The sequence below is a fragment of the Dipodomys spectabilis genome, unplaced genomic scaffold (assembly GCF_019054845.1).
Source record: "Dipodomys spectabilis isolate Male_0828 unplaced genomic scaffold, ASM1905484v1 ptg000173l, whole genome shotgun sequence".
NCBI classification, from domain to species: domain Eukaryota; kingdom Metazoa; phylum Chordata; class Mammalia; order Rodentia; family Heteromyidae; genus Dipodomys; species Dipodomys spectabilis.
This window is the reverse complement of record NW_024870850.1, coordinates 1,397,673-1,420,954: the sequence shown is the minus strand read 5'-3', so window position 1 is coordinate 1,420,954 and position 23,282 is coordinate 1,397,673. Positions and strand designations below refer to the sequence as shown.

Genomic DNA, 23,282 nt, shown 5'->3' with positions numbered 1-23,282 from the left:
CCCCTCCCTCTAGCAGCCACCACAATCAATTGAAAAACAGAAACCCTGAGAATGGCTCCAGGCTGGGTGCTGTGAGTTTTTTTTTCACAAAATAGCCCCAGGGAAAAGCTACTGTTCTTTGAAAGGCCTCAACTCTACCCAGAACCTAGCCTCATCACTGCATCCCCCTCTTTTGTGATTCTCAAAGCAGATCACCCTCCCAGTAAACTAACCTGGGAGGGGGATCTCAAAATCTTGGGTAAAGCAGAGCATTTTCCTGCCTGTTCCAACAAACTGACTTAAGAAACCAATCAAGCCACAGGACCTCAAGCTGACCAGAGACTCCAACCAGACTCTGGTTACAGACAAAAGGGAGATACAGGACACTTCCCACCCCTCCCAAAAAAAAAAAAAAAAAAATCAAAGAACTTTTTTTTTTCTTCTTCTTCTTTTCTATTTTTCTTTTTCTTGTTTTGTTTTTTTTCGTTTTTTGTTACCTTATATATATATAAAAAATTTTTTTTGCTTTTCTAAAACTTTTATTAATCTTTAATTTTTGCCTCTTCTGAAAAAATAATTGTTTTCCAATAACTTTTTTTTTTCTCCTCTTATAATTTTTATTCTAGGAATACGTGAATGTGTGTTTTCTTTTCTTTTCTTGTCTTCTTTCTCTTTTTCTTTCATTCTTAATTATCTTTTTGTTTTTTTTTCTAGCTCTACTGAACTTCTGATCTTTTCTTCTCACTTTCCTATCCTTTCCATCTTTTCCTCTTTGTTCATCTTTATGTGACTTAACTCTTGTCCTGCACATCCTCAGATAAACCCGTAGTTAACCAGTAGACCCTATCCCCCATTGTGTACACACTTAATCCACAAACTTATTACTCAATTCAAAACCTCTGAGACTTAAATTCACTAATAGCAGTACTTTATACCTATACAATATTTTAAGCATTTTTTTAAAGTTTTTCACATCTCCTCTATGTCCCTCCCTTTCTCTCAACATATTCATATTCCTCTATAAATAGATGGTCTTTTAATCTCTAAAATAACATTAATTTTTACGTTTCTATTTTTTTTCTGGTCTCTTTTCATTCCCCTTTCCCTTCCTTCTTTTTCTCTCTCTCTCTACTTACATCCTACCCAACCTATTTCCTGCATTGTGATTAGGACATAGTTAACCCTCCCTGTGCCTCCCCACACCAATCTATTCCTATTTTTTACCCACATCTCTTCCTAACCCTAATAATTTCTGGCTTTCCAAATTCTTCTCTGCGGTTCGAAGTTCTTTAACATATAGTTGTTTGATGTCGAATAGATGTATTTGTTGAACTAGATTGTATCTGTAGACTATTGACTGTACAAATGCAAACTTTGGTTGATGGTTGCCTTAAGATAGTGTTCTAGCACAAAACTGGTGCTATCTTCATCTCAAATGGGCAGAGTAAGCCGGAGAAACACAAGAAAAATGGCAAATTCGGGTATCTCAATTCCCAATCCTGATAATCAGGGGTTAGAACAGATAATGAATAATCCAGAGGAGAGTTCCCAAACAGCTCTACAAACACTGGTGGCAAACATGATAAATGAAAAGTTTGACAACGTACAAAGGACTCTGTATGAGCGTGATAGGGAGAGAGAGGAGGCATCCCAGAAGTTTATACAGGAATATCATAAGCGTGAGGAAGCTACTCAAAAACTGATACAGGATTTGCGTGAACAACTTGAGAATACTCAAAGAGAAAGGGAGGAATGGCGTGAGCAGGCTGAGAACACTCAAAGAGATCTGCAGGAATCCCACGAACGGGAGGAAGCTAATCAAAGAGTAATACAGGAATTGAGAGACCAGGTAGAGAACACACAAAGATCACTAAAGGCATTCATGGAATCCATTAACAAAGAGCTGAAGGAAGTCAGGGAGACCACAAAGGGAATGCTGAATGGAACCCAACAGAAGGAATGGGAGCCCAAAGAAACCATAACCAATCAACTAAGTGATTTGAGGACAAACACTGAACACCAAATTAAGGAAGTAAAGAAATTCATACAAGACCTAAAACAGAGCTTCAACAAAGAACTTGAAGCCATCAAAGCTGACCAACTAGAAGGAAAAGAGATAAAAAACAAAGTAGAGAGTCTTGACAGCAGGTTAGACCATGCAGAAGATCGAATCTCAGGGATTGAAGACAGCCTAGATATTATAGAGAAAGAACATACAACCATCCAAGACAAGTCCAAGAAATATGATAGATCTATCCAACACCTGGAAGACACCATCAGAAGGCCTAATCTAAGGATAATGGGTGTAGAGGAGCACCTAGAAACAGAAGTTAATGGTCTAGGAAATCTGTTTAACAGGATCCTAGCAGAGAACTTCCCAAACATGCAAAAAGATAGGCCTGTCCAGATACAAGAAGCCTTTAGAACCCCAAATAGACCAGACCAGAATAGGACATCCCACCGTCACATTATAATCCACACAGGATCAACTCAGAACAAGGAAAAGATCCTTAAAGCTGTCAGGGAGAAAAGGGTAATCACTTATAAAGGGAAACCAATTAGAATCACCTCAGATTTCTCAGCAGAGACAATCAAAGCAAGAAGAGCCTGGAATGATGTATGCCATGCCCTAAAAACAAACAACTATCAACCAAGAATACTGTACCCAGCTAAACTCTCCTTCATAACTGAAGGCCAAATAAAAACCTTCCATAGCAAAGAAAAATTGAAACAATACATCTCCACCAAACCAGCCCTACAAAAGATTCTTAAAGATGTCCTACACATAGAAAACCAACAAGACCGCAATAAAGGCCAAGAAACTGCACCCAAACTGAGAATCCAAGAACCATAGGAAGAACCCAGTTTTCGCAGCCCCCAAGAAGGTAGATAACATGGCAGGAACTCCCAAATACCTCTCAGTCCTATCTCTTAATGTTAACGGACTGAACTCTCCAATTAAGCGACATAGACTGTCTAGTTGGATTAAAAAACAAGACCCTTCTATCTGCTGCCTGCAGGAGTCACATCTTGCCCATAAAAACAAACACATTTTCAATGTTAAAGGCTGGAACAAAATCTACCAAGCAAACGGACCGCATAAACAGGCGGGAGTTGCAATCCTAATATCAGATAAAATAGACTTCACATTAAAATTCATGAAAAGAGATAAAGAAGGTCGCTACATACTAATTAAAGGATCTCTCCTTCAGGAGGATATTACAATTCTAAATATCTATTCGCCAAACAATGGAGCACCCAAATTTATCAAAGAAACACTACTTTCCCTCAAATCCCATATAGATCCAAAGACATTAATCGTTGGGGATTTTAACACACCACTCTCCCCACTAGATAGATCAACTCGGCAAAAACTCAACAGAGAAACCGCAGATCTAAACAGCTGCATAGATCAACTAGACTTAACAGACATTTACCGAACATTTCACCCAGCAGCATCAGAATACACGTTTTTCTCAGCAGCACATGGAACGTTTTCTAAAATAGACCACATTTTAGGCCACAAAGCAAACTTGTCTAAATTCAGAAACATTGAAGTTATACCTTGCATTCTCTCTGACCACAAGGGAATAAAGTTAGAACTCAACACCAAAAGCCACCAAAGAAAGTCCGGTATCACATGGAGGCTGAACAACACACTGCTGAATCATGAGTGGGTCATGGAAGAGATTAGAAAGGAAATTCAAATGTTCATGCTATTCAACAAAAATGAACACACAAAATACCAGCTCCTCTGGGACACAGCAAAGGCAGTACTCAGAGGCAAGTTTATAGCTCTGAGCTCCTACATCAACAAATTGGAGAGATCTGAAACTAACAATTTAATGACACATCTAAACCTCCTTGAAAAAGAGCAGCAAGATAAACCCCAATCCAGTAGACGGAAAGAAATAATCAAAATTAAATCAGAATTAAATGAATTAGAATCCAAAAAAACTATAGAAAGAATCAACAAAACAAAGAGTTGGTTCTTCGAAAAACTTAACAAAATTGACAGACCCTTAGCAAATCTTATCAGAAAAAGAAGAGAACACACCCAAATTAATAAACTCAGAGATGAGAATGGAAACATCACCACGGAAACAACCAAGATTCAGAACATTATAAGGGAATACTTCTCAAAACTTTATGCTAATAAGTTTGAGAACTTGACAGAAATGGACCTCTTCCTAGCAAATATTGACATGCCAAAACTAAACCAAGATGAGGTAAACTATCTTAACAGGCCCATATCAAGCATTGAAATAGAAACAGCAATAAGAGACCTCCCAGCTAAGAAAAGTCCAGGACCTGATGGTTTTACAGCGGAATTTTACAAGGCCTTCAAAGCAGAGCTCACACCAATTCTCCTCCAACTCTTCAATGAAATTGAAAGAGAAAGCTCACTACCGAACACATTCTATGAAGCCATCATAACCCTCATCCCAAAACCAGGCAGGGACTCATCAAAGAAAGAGAACTATAGACCCATTTCTTTGATGAACATTGATGCAAAACTTCTCAACAAAATTTTGGCCAATCGACTTCAACAATTCATCCAAAAAATCATACACCACGATCAAACAGGATTCATTTCAGGGATGCAAAGCTGGTTCAATATACGCAAATCAATCAATATTATTCATCACATCAACAGGAGCAAGAATAAGAACCACATGGTTATCTCAATAGACGCAGAAAAAGCATTTGACAAGATCCAACACCCCTTTATGATGAAGGTTTTGGAAAAATTAGGAATCCATGGAACATTCCTCAATACAATAAAGGCTGTATATGACAAACCTACAGCCAGCATTATACTCAATGGTGAAAAACTAAAGCCATTTCCTCTTAACTCAGGAACAAGACAAGGATGCCCACTCTCTCCACTTCTCTTCAATCTAGTATTAGAATGCCTAGCTACAGCAATAAGACAAGATGCAGACATAAAGGGGATCCAAATAGGGAAAGAAGAAATAAAACTCTCCCTCTTTGCAGATGACATGATCTTGTATTTAAAGAATCCCATAGACTCCACTCCCAAATTACTCAAGCTGATTCAAAACTTTGGCAAAGTAGCAGGTTATAAAATTAACCCCCAAAAATCAATGGCTTTTCTGTATGCCAACAATGAGAAAAGTGTGGCTGAAATTAGGAAAGCAACTCCATTTGTAATAGCCTCACAAAAAATAAAATACCTAGGAATTAACTTAACTAAAGAAGTGAAGGACCTCTATGATGAAAACTTTAAAATCTTGAAAAAGGAAATCAACACAGAACTTAAAAAATGGCAAAACCTCCCATGCTCCTGGATTGGAAAGATTAACATCGTGAAAATGGCTATACTGCCCAAGGCTATCTACAAATTCAACGCAATACCTATCAAAATTCCACCCTCATTCTTCAAGGAAATAGAAGAGGCAATCCAAAAATTCATATGGAACAATAAAAGACCCCGAATAGCAAAAACGCTCCTCAACGGAAAGAATACTGCTGGAGGAATATCAATACCAAATTTCAAACTCTACTATAAAGCCATAGTAATCAAAACAGCTTGGTATTGGCATAAGAACAGACCTCAGGACCAATGGAATAGAATTGAAAACCCAGAAATGAACCTACAGACCTATAGCCATCTAATCTTCGATAAGGGAGCTAAAACAATAGAATGGAAGACAGACAGCCTCTTCAGTAAATGGTGCTGGCAAAACTGGTTAACTACATGTAGAAAACTAAAGCTAGATCCTTATATATCACCCTGCACCAGAATCAACTCCAAATGGATCAAAGACCTTGAACTCAAAGCAGACACTCTGAAAACATTACAGGATGGAATAGGAGAAACCCTGGGTCTCCTTGGCTCAGGCCGAAATTTTCTGAATAGAGACCCGGAAACACAACAAATCAAAGAAAGGCTGGACAAATGGGATTGTATAAGGTTGCAGAGCTTCTGCAGGGCAAATGACATAGCTAGCAAGATCAATAGAAAGCCCACGGACTGGGAGAAGTTCTTTACTAGCCATACAACGGACAAGGGTCTCATATCTAAAATATACTTGGAACTCAAAAAATTAAACCACCCAACAACAAATCTTCAAAGAAACAACTGCCCAATAAGTAAGTGGGCGAAAGACTTAAAGAGAAGCTTCTCTGAAGAAGAAAGAAGGATGGCCAATAGACACATGAAGAAATGTTCAACATCCCTAGCCATAAAAGAAATGCAAATCAAAACAACATTGAGATATCACCTCACTCCAGTTAGAACAGCAAAAATCAAGAACTCTAACAACAACAGATGCTGGAGGGGATGTGGACAGAAAGGAACCTTACTTCATTGTTGGTGGGAATGTAAACTTGTTCAACCACTTTGGAAAGCAGTATGGAGGTTCCTCAAAAGACTCCACATAGAGCTCCCCAACGACCCAGCAATCCCACTTTTGGGCATTTACCCAAATGATCACAAACAAGGCCACACTAAAGCTACCAGCACAACTATGTTTATTGCAGCATTATTTACCATAGCTAAGACATGGAACCAACCCAGATGCCCCTCAGTAGATGAATGGATCAAGAAGATGTGGTATATATACACAATGGAATTCTATGCCTCCATCAGAAAAAATGACATTGCCCCATTTGTTAGGAAATGGAAAGGCTTGGAAAAAATTATATTAAGTGAAGTAAGCCAGGCCCAAAGAAACATAGGTCCCATGGTTTCCCTTATTTGCAATATCTAGTATAGGTATGAGTCAAGCGGAAAAAGTCATATAATGTGATGTTAGGAAAACAAAACCTCAAATATGTATTTTAATGTTTTTGTTTCTTTCATGCATGTGTTTCTAATGCATTTATAAGATTATTTCTTTGTTGCTTTGTGTGTCCCTCCCCCACAGTGTAACCCCTGCTTTCACTATATTTGATGTCAGTATAACATGTGGAGGAGACGGGGACAAACAAGTCGTTTAAGGATTCAGGTGGACCTGTTGCAACAATGAGAAGTACAAAATGTCATGTCAAAACCAGCTTTACAATGTCGGTGGGGGGGGGGGAGGGGGGGTATGATTGGGTGGGAGGGAGGGGGGAGGCTGGGAAGGGAGGTGAAGGGTAAACAAAGGAGGAGGATGCAATGCTTGGTAAGAAATGTATGCATTATCCTGCCCATGTAATTGTAACCCCTCTGTACAGTATGTTCTCAAATAAAATAAAATAAAATTTAAAAAAAAAAAAAAAAAAAAAAAAAAGAATTCCAGCACTATGTTGAAGAGGGATGGAGAAAATGGGCCTTCTATTCTTTTTCTTGATTCTAGAGGGAATGCTTTGAAATTTTCCCCATTAAGTATAATTCTGGCTATAGATTTTGTCATATACAGGAACTGCTTCTGAAAGATAGAAGCTGTATATTTTCCTTTGTTGAGATGTCGGTCCTTGTGTGAATGAGTAGAGCAATCAGAATTGAAAACAAATGTTTTCAGGCCCCAAATTCTGAGTGCTCTACCTTGTCAGTTGCATCCTAAGCTCCAAAGGGTGATGACTTTTGTCAAATGACTTTTCTACATCTATTGAGATGATCATGCTGTTGGGTGAGAGTCTGCTGTTAAATCTAGTTGGTTGGTGTAGTTTAGAGTTCTGAAGGTTCTTGGGTGAGTTTTTGCCTAACTGATCTATCCAGCAGTGACAATGATGTGTTAAAGCCACCAACTATCAATGTGTTTGATCTATGTGTATTTTTAAGATGTATATGTTTGATGAAATTGATTAGTCCAGCCTTTGGTGTGAAGATATTTAGAATTTTCATTTCTTCCCAGAATATAGTTCCCTTTATTAGTATGTAATGACCTTGTTTGTCTTTCTTTACTGATTTTAATTTGAAATCTATGTTAAAATATTGATTGGGACTCTGGCTCTTTTATTTATTTTCTTCCAACCCTTTATTTTGAGAATGCTTTGTTAGCAAGATGTGTCTTTTGTAGGCAGCAGATGGACAGATCTTGCTTTTGGATCCAAGAAGTCAGTCTGTATTTTAATTGGAGAGTTAAGTCCATTGATATTGGGGGTTAGGACTGAGAGGTGTCTGGTAATGCCTACCAGCTTATTTCCATCTTTAGTGGTCATGACTCCTCTTTTCCTGCTATGTTTCTCTGGTTCTCTGGTAAGGGGCAATTTCTCTGCCTACAAGTTATCCTTGTCTGTATGAAGGGCAGCTTTTAATATTTTTTTAGAGGGCTAGTTGGTTGGACATAAATTGTTTCAAGTTTTCTGTGTTATGGAATATATCAATTTGTCCTTGAATTATGAAGGAGAACTTTGCTAAGTTCACTATTCTTGGTTGATAATTGCTTGATTTTATGGTTTGGAACACAACATTCCTTACTCTTCTTGTTTTTGTGTTCTCAGCTGAGAAGTTTGTGCTTATTCAGATAGGTTTTCCTTTATAAGTAATCAACCATCTCTCGCTGACACATTTTAGGATCCTTTCCTGGGTCTCTACTGATCCTGTATGAATTGTAATGTGGCTATTTTTTATTCTATTCCAATCCAGCCTTTTGGGTGTCCTAAATGTTTCTTGTATCTGAATAGGCCTTTCTTTTTAGATATTTGGGAGGTTCTCTGCTAAGATTCTGTGAACTATGTTTCCTATCCCCTTGTCTATCTGCTCTTCCCCCTTGTATTGTGTATTGTTAGTCCTGAAAATGGCTTGTTTCTTAGATTTTTTCTGCATAATAACTTCCTGGCATGCCATTTAATCTATTCTATCTTCCAGATCTGAGACTCTGTCTTTTGTTTCATCTATTCTGGTACAGAATCTTTCCCCTTTCTAGTTTAATTCTCTGTTTTCTGTTTGGTCATTTCTGAGGGTTTCTATCTCTTACTAGAATTCTGGTTTTAGGCTGTGTAAAGACTCTTTACATCACAAATTTGTTTGTATTTTCCTTAATCTCTTTACTATCTTGGTTCAGGGTTTGTAGAGATCATTGAGGGTTAATGTGGGTTCTGATGCGCTGTGCAATTGTACTATTTAATTTTGACTGTCAGATGAACGTATTGAGCTGGTGAGGTTAAGGTTAGAATGGAGAAGGTTAGTTTTCAGGATAATATTTGATTGAGATGGGTACACGTTTTAAAGGAATTAGAGGAAAAAATAAGCAGGAGATAGGGAATGAGTGTGGTGAAGGATATAAGTGAGGGAGAGGAAGGAAGAGAAAAAGAAATGGAAGGGAAAGAGAAAAGAAGAAACAAACATATTGAGGAAGAAGTCAGGTAAAGAAAAGTTGGATTAAGCTCTCTAAAGCCTAATGCTGCCTTCTCTAAAAGGTCCAAGGTCATTGCTGTCTCCTGTCAGAGTTCAGCTCTTCTTATAAAGAGAGAAGGGCCATATAAGGAAGAATAGGTTATTATTTAGGTGTACTTTGCAAACAACAGACCATAACTTGTGAAAACACATATTTCAAATCATCACATCTGTAGACCCAAAACATTCAAGTTGGATATTCATGTTCTCTGAAGAGTGAGGAAGGGAAAGAGGGAAAAAGAAAAACATTCTTTGCTAAGAGATAAGGGCAGTTCTGCATTGCAGTTTCTATAGGAATGGCTGAATTAGGACACCTTTGGTGGAAGATCCTGAGTTTCCAGTGGTAACTTGACTCTAGTTGCTCCTAGAACTCTATGCAGCTGTTCCCATAAGAGATGCTTGGATGGGAAATGTAGTGGGAGATATCATTGTTGTCACCATTTTTCCTGTGTTGTGGTGAGTCCTGGTGCTGTTTTTGTGGTGTCTCCCTGGATGCATGTGCTCCCTAGGGTGTTGCTGTCCTCATGGTGGAGTTTGGGGAGAGTTGGGAATTGTCCTTTGCTGGTACATGGGTGGGTCCTGGTTTGTCTTCCCAGGTGCTCCCTTGCCTATGTGTGGTATTGATGTCAGCCAGTGGGAGTATGGAGGAGAGTTGGGAGTTTTAGTTTGCTGGCAGAGGAGGAGAGCTCTATCTCTTGAGACTTGTCACTGTAGCTCCAGATGATGTGGATCTTTTTCCTCTTCAAATATGTTGCTGCCCTCTTCAGCGGGGGGTTCAGTCAGGGCACTTTGGGTCACCAAAGGAAGCTGGTCCTTCAAGGCAAGGTTATGGGTTGGGTACTCACAGATTCTGGAGCCTGTGCTTAGTGGGCTAGGGAAGTCTTGGTGAGGGACTTCTTTGTCTGGATGTGTCCATGTCAAACTCCTCTTTCTGGTTTCCTCTCCTCTCTCCAGTCCTGTGGTGTGTCTATCCTCTTCTTAGTCTCCCTGAGCTGCCTGGAGTGGCATGGGGCCTAGACTGTCTGCTAAGAGTGAGTATGCGTACTAGCTTGCTGTCTTCTGCTTTTGCATTTATGCAGTGAGATATTGCATTAGAATTACTTTCTGTTTAAAGTTTGATTGGTGTGGATCTCTTGTGGAAAAATGTGTGGTAGGACCTTAAATCTCTATTTGGTCAGTGATATCTAAGGAGTTTACCTGTGATGATGCCACCATCTTATTATAAATATCAGGTCTGTTTTTGATATGCATCATTAGGGTATTGACCTGAGGTTTTTCTAATTTGTTGATGCAATCATGAACATGAACTGTTCTCTGGGTATTGCATTTTTGGTCCCCATCCAGTTGGTATTTCATGTTTTTATCTACATTGAATCCTAGAAATGATCAAATATCCTATCTAATTTCTTCAAAGACTTACTGATTATTCAGTAATGAATTGTTCACATTCTATGAGTTTGAGTATTTTCTGTGAAGGGTTTTCCTGTTGAACTCTACTTTTATTGTATTGCCAGGATACAGGATATATATATATATATATGTGTGTGTGTGTGTGTGTGTGTGTGTATTTATTATTTATTGTAAATACAATAAATACACACACATATCTACACACACACATTCTTGTATCTTTTTCTTGCTCATTAACAGTTCTGCCTTTTGGACTGGAAAATTACTTAAATATTACTTGTAGGAGTTGTCTGCTGGAAATTTATTCTCTTAACTATGCTTGTCTGGGGAGATTATTATTCCACCTTCATTACTAAAAGATATCTTTCTCCCTAAAATACTCCTGGTGGATAATTTGGATATTTTTATAGTCAATATTGTAAAGATACCCTGACATCTTCTCCTGACTCTTGTGGATTCTACTGAGAAGTCTGTGGTTCAGGAAACAGGGACATAGCTATGTGTTATGGGTCTAAATTCTCTTCTAGACTAGAGAATCTACCCTGTATACGTATTTCACTTGTGAGAGCTTGATCATAAAACAGTTTGATGTAGATGTCATGGTCAGAAATTTGTTTATCCTTTAATTTTTAGGTAACTTACATCCTATCCTTGTCTATGCTAGGAATTTTAAATTCTGTCACTACTTATTAGAACAGGCATTTAAAATTATGGGCATTCCCAACCATTTGCTGAATGCCAAAAACACTATTATTTGCTTTTTGGAAAATGCTTTGTCAACTTTTACAACCCTTTTTCACACATTTTCGCTCTTATAGTTTACATCTCTATATGTGTATATTCAATCAAGTTTTCTTCATGTTCACTATTTTCTTCTGCTTAGAAGACTTCACTAAATTTGATACGCTTTCATTGTCATTGTTTCTCATATACTTACACCATATGTTGAACAAATTAATCCTTTTATTTGTGTTTCCATCATGCCTTCATTGTTTTACTTTAAAACAATGCCTGTTTATTTCATTATATGAATTTCTTTAGAATAGGCACATGCACAAACACATCATTGCACACAGACAGGACAGAGAGAAAGAAACTACTTTACTTTGATCCTCTGTCTTCCATTGTATTGGTTTATTTTTCATATCTCAAACTAATATTTTAGAAAGAGAGTAGTCATCACTACATTTTACCATGGTAAAATGGAACTGGGATTTCAATGTAAAGCATTCCTTACATTTCTCTTCTCATCCATTGTATTTGTGGTTCCTTTCTCCATAATGACTTTATTGGAGTTGCATGCATCTCTTTAATTTTGGTACATAAATAAAAATAAAGTTGCCTCACCTTATATTTGAGCTCTTCTTCTGGTTGATATTGCAGGAAGAGATGTTCAATATGTTAGGTCTGTGAGCAGAGATTGCTGTAGAATCTTTCATAATTAACACTTTGTTTCTGAAAGCTGCTCATAAATTGAACATTTGTTAGTTAGACTGGCCTGCCACACAAGCATATAATATAAACTAGGTGACTAAAGTAGACTTATTTTTTACACAGATGAACTTAGTTACCTTAAGATAAAGGCAAGAGAATATTTGCTGTCTGATGAAAACCTAAAACAATGGTCAACAGCTATTTCCTGAGGTGCATGTGGTAGTGGGGAAAATCGCTCTCTCTCTCACTTTCTCTCTTTCTTTTTCTTATTGTGAAAATACTGTATAGAGGGGTTATAATTACATGTGCAAGATAATGAGTACATTTCTTATCAAGCATTGTAGCCTCCTCCTTTGTTTCCCCTTCCAATCCCTTCCCATCCTCCCCCCCACCCCCACACCCAATCCTCCCTGCCCCCCACCGCACAAAAGTTGTAAAGTTTGTTTTCTACATAACGACTTGCACATCTCATTGTTGCAATGGGTCCAACTGTATCCCTATTTAAGCGATTTGTTTTCCCCTTCCTCTCCAGAAATTATACCGACATCAAATACAGCGAAAGCAGGGGTTATACTGTGGGGAAGGGACATACAAAGCAACAAAAAAATATTCTTATAAATGTGTTAGAAACAATCGCATGAAAGAAAAAAAAAACATTTCAATACATATCTTAAGGTTCATTTCCCTAACATCACCTTATCTGACCTTTTCTGCTTGACTCAGACATATACTAGATATTGCAAATAAGGGAAAACCTGGGACCTATGTTTCTTTGGGCCTGGCTTACTTCGCTTAATATAATTTTTCCAAGCCTTTCCATTTCCTAACAAATGGGGCAATGTCATTCTTTCTGATGGAGGCATAGAATTCCATTGTGTATGTATACCACATTTTCTTGATACACTCAGCTACTGAGGGGCATCTGGGTTGGTTCCAGATCTTAGCTATGGTAAATAATGCTGCAATAAACATAGTTGTGCTGGTAGCTTTAGTGTGGTCTTGTTTGTAAACATTTGGGTAAATGCCCAAAAGTGGGATTGCTGGGTCATAGGGGAGTTCTATGTGGAGTCTTTTGAGAAACCTCCATACTGCTTTCCAAAGTGGTTGAACAAGTTTACACTCCCACCAACAATGAAGTAAGGTTCCCTTCTGTCCACATCCCCTCCAGTATCTGTTGTTGTTAGAGTTCTTGTTTTTTGCCATTCTAACTGGAGTGAGGTGGTATCTCAATGTTGTTTTGATTTGCATTTCTTTTATCTCGAAGTAGGTTGAGCATTTCTTCATGTGTCTATTGGCCATCCTTCTTTCTTCTTCAGAGAAGTTTCTCTTTATGTCTTTAGCCCACTTATTTATTGGGTAGTTGTTTCTTTGAGGATTTGTTGCTGGGGATTTAATTTTTTGAGTTCCAGGTATATTTTAGATATGAGACCCCTGTCCGTTGTATGGCTAGTGAAGATCTTCTCCCAATCCGTGGGCTTTCTATTGATCTTGCTAGCTATGTCCTTTGCCATGCAGAAGCTCTGCAATTTCATGCAATCCCATTTGTCCAACCGTTCTTTGATTTGTTGTGTTTCTGGGTCTTTATTAAGAAAATTTCAGCCTGTTCCAAGGAGACCTAGGGTTTCTCCTATTCCATCCTATAATGTTTTCAGAGTGTCTGCTTTTTCTGTCTCTCTCTCTCATCTTAAATAAGTTTCTGAATCTCATTCATGACAAATTCCCTTCATGTTCTTTCCTATTTCTATATACAAGCATAAGACAATACATTCATATTCCATCAAAATTGATAATGTTTTAACATATTTATGGACAAAGAAACAAGGATTCAATCCAGAAAATCATAAGTTTTGAAATACTCCTACTCAATTTCTATACTCATTATGTAGGATCTTCAAGAACTATCAGTTTGTTTTGGCCGTGGCTTTTGCTATTGAGATCAACAAAAACCCTGATCTTTTGCATATCTTGACTCTCAGACTTGATATCTATGATGTTCACTTCAGAGCTTGGACAATGCTTAAGAATCCCTTCATTTGGCTCTTTGGAAAATACAAGATTCCAAACTACTCCTGAATGAGAGACAGGAGGTCTATGGCAGTACTTACAGGACTATCAGGAATAACATCTGACCAGATTGGGACATTGCTGGGACTCTACAGATTTCCACAGGTGATGGTGGGAGATGTGGAAGTATACAAAAATGTCTAATTTGGTGGCATTTTAGGTGTTAGAAGAGAATAAAAAAAAGAAGAGAATGGTAGGAAGAGACTGGATTTATAAACCTATCAAATGTTGTGGTACTGCAGAGTAAGTACTTAAAGATGGTGGAATATATATTCCACTGTTTGGAAAAGGAGATGGAAAAGTTCAAACAGATAAATGGATAATTTATTGATTCAAGCCTTATCAATAATTTTCTTTAATAAATTACAAAATGGAAAATGACTTTGCAGTGTGAAAATATGTTGAGCAGTGTACTGATGGCTCACACTTGTAATACAGGCTGCTCAGAAAGCTAGTATCTCCAATTAACCAGTAAAAACACAAAGTGAATGTGTGACTCAAATAGTAGAGCACCAGTCTTTGGGGGAAAAGCCAAGGAAAGAGGCCATGAGTTTATGCACCTGTACTTGTATGTACAAACACATACACACACACACACACACACACACACATACAAACAAACACACACACACACACATAGAAAATGTGTTAAATGAAGAAAGTCAGCATCAGAACAAGAAAGGATAAATGAGTTCTCTCATATGTGAAAGTTAGATCTACAATATGAATATGTAATATGAAATAAATATGGAACACACATAGTTATTTACATAAATACATGATCAATATGGTATAATGAGGCGTGGAACTCCATTGTTTAACTTTTCTGATCTACTCACAGTATAAAAAAAGAACACCAGAAGGCTGAAGCATGCCTTGTCTGACTGGAGTAGATATTTAGGGGGAAAGGCAGATGAATACCAAATGGACAGATGGGGAAAACAACATAATATTCAATGTACATATGTGGAAATGGAATTAGGAAAGCTATGGAGTGGGTAGAGTTGATATAAATAGGAAGAATTCTTGGAAATAGTGACAAAGAGCAAGACACATTTTACAAATAAATCAACATGTTGTACAACTATTTGAAAATGATTAAAATATCATTTCAAAAATAAAAACTTACCTTCCACCTACTTCAGCTGGTTCTTAACATACTTCAAGAGTGAGATTGTGACTCATGTAGTTGTATCCCCTCTATACAATAAAATTAAAAATTAAAAAGCCAGGAAAAACAAAAGAGTCAGATTGTGATTGATGGCAATCTTCTCATTCATGGAGCATCCAATTTTTTTCCCCGTTAGTTTACCTTTGAGCCTTTTGATCATGCCCTGAATGATCATAAGAAATTTCCTGCTCTCTATCAGATGGCTCCAAAGGACACATCAATAGCCAATGCCATGCTCTCTTTACTGTTTAACTTCAGCTGGAATTGGGTGGGACTGTTGACCTCACAAGATGAGAATGGTGCATGGGTTCTTGCTGAACTAAAAGAAGAGAAGGTCAAGAAAAGAGTTTGTGTAGACTATGAGATAGTGATCTCAAGCCAATCCAATTCACATATATTCAAACTCATGGCAGTTTATAACAAGATCAACAAATCTTCAGCAAATGTCCTCATCATATATGGTGACAATGATTCATTAATAACTATAATAGTGTGTCTTGAGAAAATTTTAATACAAGGCAAAGTTTGTGTCATGAATTCACAGTGGGATTTCACCATAAGAACGAGATATTTCACTCTAGGCTCATTGAATGTACCTCTTATTTTTACACAGCATCATGTATATGTTTCTAGATTCACAGATTTTATCAAGGCAGTAAACCCTTCCAAATACCCAGAAGACATTTTTCTTGCTAGGCTGTGGTTTTTGTCTTTTAATTGTTCAGGTCTGAGTCTGACTGTGTACCATGGGACAACTGTCCTCATGACGCCTCTTTGGATTGGTTGCCTAGGCACATTTTTGACATGACTATGTCTGGACACAGTTACAATATATACAATGCTGAGTATGCTGTGGCCCAGGCTCTCCATGAGATGCTTCTTCAACAAACAGAAGTTCAAACAGTGGGAAATAGGAAAGGAACAGTGCTTTCCCCTGCAAAGGTAATTTCTTCTATGTTGGAGAGCCCACACGATGAGCAAAGGCATTTGCTAGAGGGGTTTCTTATTGTATGAATTTCAATATTTCTGGATGTATGCATGTATGTTTATGTATATATACACATATGTATATGTACACACATTTATATAACTGTATTCATAGGTCATACATACCTTGGATTCTGATATTAATGAATTATATTTCAGTATATGAAGTAATTTTCTCAAATGTGAAGCTCTATCTTTAATATTAACAAAACCTACTGTAAATACAAAATTGAGTAAACATAGATTAATGCTTAAAAATTAAATATATCAGGTGCTTTTGAGGCCCAAAAAATTCTTTATGTTGCAGTGTCTGTGAGATACTCTAGACCAAGTGCATATGCTCTTAAGTAAACACCAGGTCAGTAACAGGGATACAATATATTCCATGTTTCTATAAATTATGTTTTTTCAAGTTCAGGGGCTTAAACTCAGGACCTGGGCTGAGTCTCTTTGCGCTCAAGGATTGCATTCAACCACTTAAGCACAGCACTGCTTCTAGATTTTTCTGAGTAGTTTATTGGAAACAAAGCTCTCACAGACTTTTCTTCCCAGCCTGGCTTTGAAGCATGATCCCCTGATCTGGACCTCCAGAATAGATAAGAATACATTCATGAGTCACCGGCACCTTGCTGATAAATTTCATTAGTTTCCAATAACTTCAGCATGTTCATAGCTAATGTTTTGAAAACTGTAAATTCAGCTTTTCTTCAATCATAGCAAGATATGACCTACTGAACAGAATTGTCCATATTTTTCATAAGTGACCTGGGTTCATTCAACTTTTGGTATTAAAATTTAGTAAGTCAAACTATTAACATTCACGAAAAAGTGATTTGGCAAGCTATAGCAAAATGGTTTCTCTTGAAAAAAGGCCTTCTACTCCTTTTCTGACAGATAAGGTTATTTTTCAGAAAGATTATTTTATTCTGCCATAGATTTTCTTCTGGGATATTTCATTAGGTGTCTGTGATATTCTTGAATTCAGATTTAGAGATTAAAGGCAATCAGAAGCTTTTCTTACATTTTCTGTCAAAAATCTGGGAGTGTACCTCACCATAAGAAAATATCTCCCTTATAGCTGCACCCTTTTCTGAAGAACATCCAGTTTTACAGTTCTATTGGAGACCAAGTGATTTGGGATAAGAAAAGGAAATTGGAGCCAGAGTATGATATTCTGAACATTTGGGATTTTCCATCAGGTCTTGAACTTGCAGTGAAAATAGGAATGTTTTCTCCATATGCTCCACATGGCAATCGACTGTCTTTATCTGAAGATTTGATAGAGTGGGTCATTCGAACTACAGAGATGGGTTGGATCTAATCCTAATAATTTTGAGGACACACAAGTCAGCAAAAGTCACCCTTTAAATGCATACCTGGCTGAGTGTCAGCGACGTTCTCTCATAATCCTACTTACTCAGTGAGCTGAGTTCTGAATATCATAGTTTAAAATAAGCTCACCCAGGAAAGTCTCTGAGACACTTATCTCCAATTAACCACCAAAAATCTGGAAGTAAAGCTCTGACTCAATAGTACTGTGCTAAACTTGAGCAAAAACACCAATTCCAGTGCCCAGATCTTGAGTTATAACCCAAAGATCAGATCTGAAACAAGTAAATATGTTTCTAAATATTGATTTAGAATATTGTCATAAGATATAAACTATATATTTCTCAGTAGATTTCTAACACTGTGATAAAGTACCTGATGAGTTGCTCCCTTCTATAGAAATTCATTCAATGGTTAATTGACCTGCTACTTAACAGGCTACAGTGAAAGGAATCTTTGAAGGCACCTGTGAGAAGATTCTCACATCATGGACACTGGAAAGGGAACAGAAAGATACAATAGTCCTGTGGTTTACATAACCCTATAAAGTGGAGGTCTTCCTCCTTACCCTTCCCCATGTAACAGAAGATATGTATAAGACAACATATATGACACAAATTAAAGTAAATCCCATAGGGCTGTACACTAGGAATTACTTTCTCACCACTAGTTTCTACCTTTTAAAGATCTCATACATTTCAATAACTGAACAGGCTAGAAATCAAGGTTGTAGCATATAAGGTTTTGGAAATCATAGCTGTAACAAATCATAGCTGTAACAAAATTCAATTACTCCACTACACTCATCTTCATAGAAACATTATGCTTAATAATACATTATTTAAAGCAATGGTCTTTTTGGACTGTTAGCTATAAGTCTGAAGAGTTACTAAACATCTCTGATTTTCCTCAGACTCCTCACTCTATCTGCAGTGAGAATTGTGGGACCGGATTCAGGAAATCTCCTCAGGAAGGAAAGGCTGCCTGTTGTTTTGATTGCACCCCTTGCCCAGAGAATGAGATTGCTAATGGGACAGGTAATTCTGTGACTAATGAAGAAATTCTTCAACCCACCCTAGTTGTCTTCAACCCAAACAAGCAATGCAAAAGTTGTTTATTAGGATTACAGAGCCCCTCTTCCTTCTATCTATTAATAAATTAATTTTGAAAAATACAGGTATTGCTAATTACAATATGATAGATCATGCCTTTGAATTACTTATTTAGTAATTTTTAGTCTATTGCAGTCAAAATTTTCTCCAGGAATCCTTCTTATCACTGAACATTAGGGCAAGTAAACTCTAACATGAAATTTAAAAAAGTCTTATTAAGGACTGTTTTGATCTTAAAAGTTACACAAAAAATATGGATCTTGCATACCATTGTTTGACAGTTCCCAGAACTGTTATTAGCACAGGGCAAGGTCTCAGAAAGGTGGATTCAGTATGAGAAGTGAGCATGACTATTGAGTGCCTAAGAGTGGCCACTCTATTCCTACAGTTGCAGAGGTGAGTAGGCCACACAAACGTAAGGAGATGAATTCAAATACGCCATAGGATAAAATTAATGACTTTTTATATACACCTGTAAAATTACAAATTTAAATATGATTTGAAAAACAGTTAATGAGAGTGAACAAAACTGTAGAAAATATATTAGGTTTTACAATGCCTCAACTATTACATTATCAATAGGTTTGATAGTCACAGAAGGAAAACAGTTGAATAAAAAAGCCTGAAGAAGTTGGAAATAGGAGGTGGTTATGGTTTGGTAAAGAAAAATACTTTTATGATAGTAAGTACTGAAGTCTTAGGATTATACCTAAGTAAATAATTTCCTAAATTCTTTGAAGAAAAAGAAGTTCATAAAAACAACTAATGGAAGTGTAAACTTTCCACCAGAAATGCAGCAATGTATGAAGTGTCCAGAACATAAGTATGCCAACACACACAGGATTCAATGCCTCCTGAGAGCTGTAAGTTTCCTGGCCTTTGGAGATCCCTTGGGCATGGCTCTGGCCTGTTTGTCTATGCTAACTGCTGTTGTTCTTGGGATGTTTGTGAAACATCAAGACACTGCCATTGTCAGGGCCAATAACCGGGCTCTCAGCTACATCTTGCTCATCTCCCTCATCTTCTGTTTCCTCTGTTCCTTGCTCTTTCTTGGACATCCCAACAGTCACCTGCATCCTGCAGCAGGTCACTTTTGGGATTGTGTTCACTGTGGCTGTATCCACAGTGTTGGCCAAAACAGTGACTGTGGTTCTGGCCTTCAAGGCCACTTCTCCAGGGAGAAGGATGAGGTGACTGCTGGTATCGGGGGCTCCTAACTTCATCATCCTCATCTGCATCTTTGTCCAGGTGACTCTCTGTGGACTCTGGCTGGCAAACTCCCCTCCCTTTGTGGACACAGATGCACACTCTGAACATGGCCACATCATCATCCTGTGCAACAAGGGATCCCTCACTGCCTTCTACTGTGTCCTGGGATACCTGGGATCCCTGGCCATGGCCAGCTTCACTGTGGCTTTTCTGGCCAGGAACCTGCCTGACACCTTCAATGAAGCCAAGTTCCTGACCTTCAGCATGCTGGTGTTCTGCAGTGTGTGGGTCACCTTCCTGACTGTCTACCACAGTGCCCAGGGGAAGGTCATGGTGACTGTGGAGGTCTTCTCCATCTTGGCCTCTGGGGCAGGGGTTCTAGGCTGCATTTTTGCCCCCAAATGTTACATCTTGTTAGTGCCCAATAGAAATTCTCTGCATGGTTTCAGGGATAAAATACATAGTAGGAGACATTAGCTTTCTTATGATTAAACTCCTGTTTCATTAGTATACAGGAGGTCTGGTCTAAATCTACAGTAATTTTCCATTGTTCTATTAATGTGTATTGTGGAATTTTTACTTCAATGAATGAGGATCTATTGCTCATGTTTCTACTAATGGAAGTGACAAATGGTGGGGAACACCATTTCAATTAGAATTTTTCTTGTATAGTTTTGGTTCCTTCTATTCCTCATATTTGATTCCTCCTTCTCCCTTCTCAGTTTCTTTCACTGTTGTGTTTTGCAATCATGTTCCCAAATTTTCAAGTATACTGACTTTGTTTATTCACACTAATATGTTGAAAAATCCTCTAATACTTTTTATTGAGCTTTTCTTCTCATAAAGTTTCACCTTTTAATATGATCCTTAGAAATTGTTTTGTTCAATACTTGTATATTTCTACTCACACATTCACCTTTTTCAATAATCCTGAGTCTCTTTTGTGGCACTCTTCTCATGGTCTCTGTCTCTCTTTCTCTTTGCCACTCTCCATCTCCTCTATCTTCCTCCTCCCTCTCATGCTTCTTTCTTTTTTTCAAATTATATTTTACTGTAAAGATGCTGAACAGAGGTGCTACCATTACATGAGTAATGCAATGAGTACATTACTTGTCGATCATTGTTACCCCTTCCCTTGTTGTTGTCCCACAATCCCTTCCCTCCCCCACCTCCCACACTCCTCTCACCCCACCCTACCCCACCTGACTGGAAGTTTATGTCTATGACAGGATGAAGAGGTCAAAAGCTATGTACATATGACCATATAAGCTGATGCTAAGCAAAATGAACCCTAATATAGGACACAAGATTTTTTTTATCTTTCCTGCTGTTGTTTTTATTGTACTTATAATGTACTATGTGATTTTTTGTTTCTTTGTATGTTCTTCCCAAATGTATAATCCCTTTGTCATTGTATTTGATTCTGGTGTCCTTTATCTTGTATATACATTTTTCTAATTTGGGGAGGGAAAGTGAAATAACCAAATGCTGAAATAAGGTTATAGGTTGACCCACTGTAACAATGAGATGTACAAGACATTCTGTTGAAAATGAACTTTACAACTTTGGAGGGGAGGAAGGAGTTGAGGAGGTGGGAGGTAAGGGAGAGTAGGGGAAAACAGGAGGGGGTAACAATGCTCAATAGGAAATGGACTCATTACATTGTTTATGTAACTGTAACCCTTCTGTACAGTATCTTTACAATAATATATATATATATATATATAAAGATAAAAGTCCTTAATACATCATACTTTGTTCCTCTATGGTTGGCTATACCTTCCAATTTATTTGTGTTTAATCATTCTTTAATTAATTTTGGTATGTAGAATTTTGTGCATTAAATATATATAACATTATCTCTTATAAGTTTATCACATTTATAATCTGTTAAAACATGAACATTTTTATATGTCACATTTCAAAAGTCTATATTTGATAAGGAAACATTACTTATTGTTGCAAATATTCTGACTTAGTGGGTTCTATACTATTGCTATATAATTAAGACATATCGACACAACTGCACTCATTTCTTGCCTCTTCTAGTGTTCATTACATGTTTCTTTTGATATTATTAATTCATTTATGCATGCTTCAGTTCAAGGCTTACACTGTGCCAGGCACCAGTGGCAAAAGTCCTGCAATCCTAGCTACTCAGGAGGCTGAGATCTGAGGATCGTGATTCAAAGCCAGCCCGGGCAGGAAAGTCAGTGAAACTCATCTCCAATAAACCAGAAGTGGCATTGTAGCTCAAGTGGTAGAGTGCTATCCTTGATCTAAGGGACCGTGCTCAGGCCCAGAGTTCAAGCCCCATGATGAACAAAAAAAAAATAAAAAATAAAAAAGGGAGTACCATCATGGCTTTTCTGCAAAGACTGGGATTGAATCCTGATCCTCAAATCTCAGGCACCTGAGTAGCTAAGAGTTACAGGCATGAGCCACCAGCCACCAGCTCTTACATATTTTAAAGATGTACTCAATAGTATTCTTTTCTAGATTTTCATTGCAATTTTAAGTGAACTTACACAATATTTACACTCTGAAATGTATAGGCATGGATGAATGGATGTATTGAAAGATGGATGGATGGATGGGAGGCATGGAAGATTAATGTGAGTGAGAGAAGTTTGTGATTAAATGGATGAAGGACATATGCAAAGAAAGGAAGGAGTGTAAAAATTTTGCTGATTTTTTTCAAAGATTTCTGTAAATTCTAACAAAACATTATGTCTAATGTATGAAAAAATAATAACGGAGTTCCTTGAAACTGGTTTGAAACGAGGAATGAGTGAATGTTATAAAAATCACAAACATGTATAAAATATCATTGTGAATCCCATTTTTGCAAATACACACTGATAAAAATAAATGAAAATATAAAAATGAATATTTAAGGTCCTTCAACTTCGAAGAGTTAAACAATATTTTCTCTGTGCCCCAAAGTTATTGGAGGACAAAGAGCTTTCCTCATTCCTCCCCTCAATCTAGCACCAGGAGTAATGACTGAAATAAATTCTTCCTTACATACAACTTGAACTTTTTCACTCATCTCTATTTTCTTTTTCTTCTTTATTGAGATTAATTATATAACTTTCACAGTAATGTGGTGTAGTGATACTTAGCTAAAGTCACTAACACATTTTAACCTTCACAATGCAACTTGTCATTGTCTTCATCTACAAAGTTTATGAACTCTACAGACTTTAACAATAAAAGCATTTCTTCCAAACTAGGTGATTTGTACATTTCTTTCCCTTTGCTTAGTGTCATCTGTTTCCTTTCTCTCTGTCATCTT

The 23,282-nt window shown here is 37.4% G+C and overlaps 1 protein-coding gene across 1 annotated transcript in view; it reads left to right on the top strand.

Moving 5' to 3' along the window:
- The window catches only part of LOC122119863 (vomeronasal type-2 receptor 116-like), a 64,678-nt gene extending 50,493 nt beyond the window's left edge, over window positions 1-14,185 (top strand). The window contains exon 7 of the mRNA XM_042693931.1: window positions 13,999-14,185. Within this exon, the coding sequence (XP_042549865.1) occupies window positions 13,999-14,185 (187 nt within the window). The remainder of the gene's footprint in view (window positions 1-13,998) is intronic.
- Window positions 14,186-23,282: the final 9,097 nt, after the last annotated feature.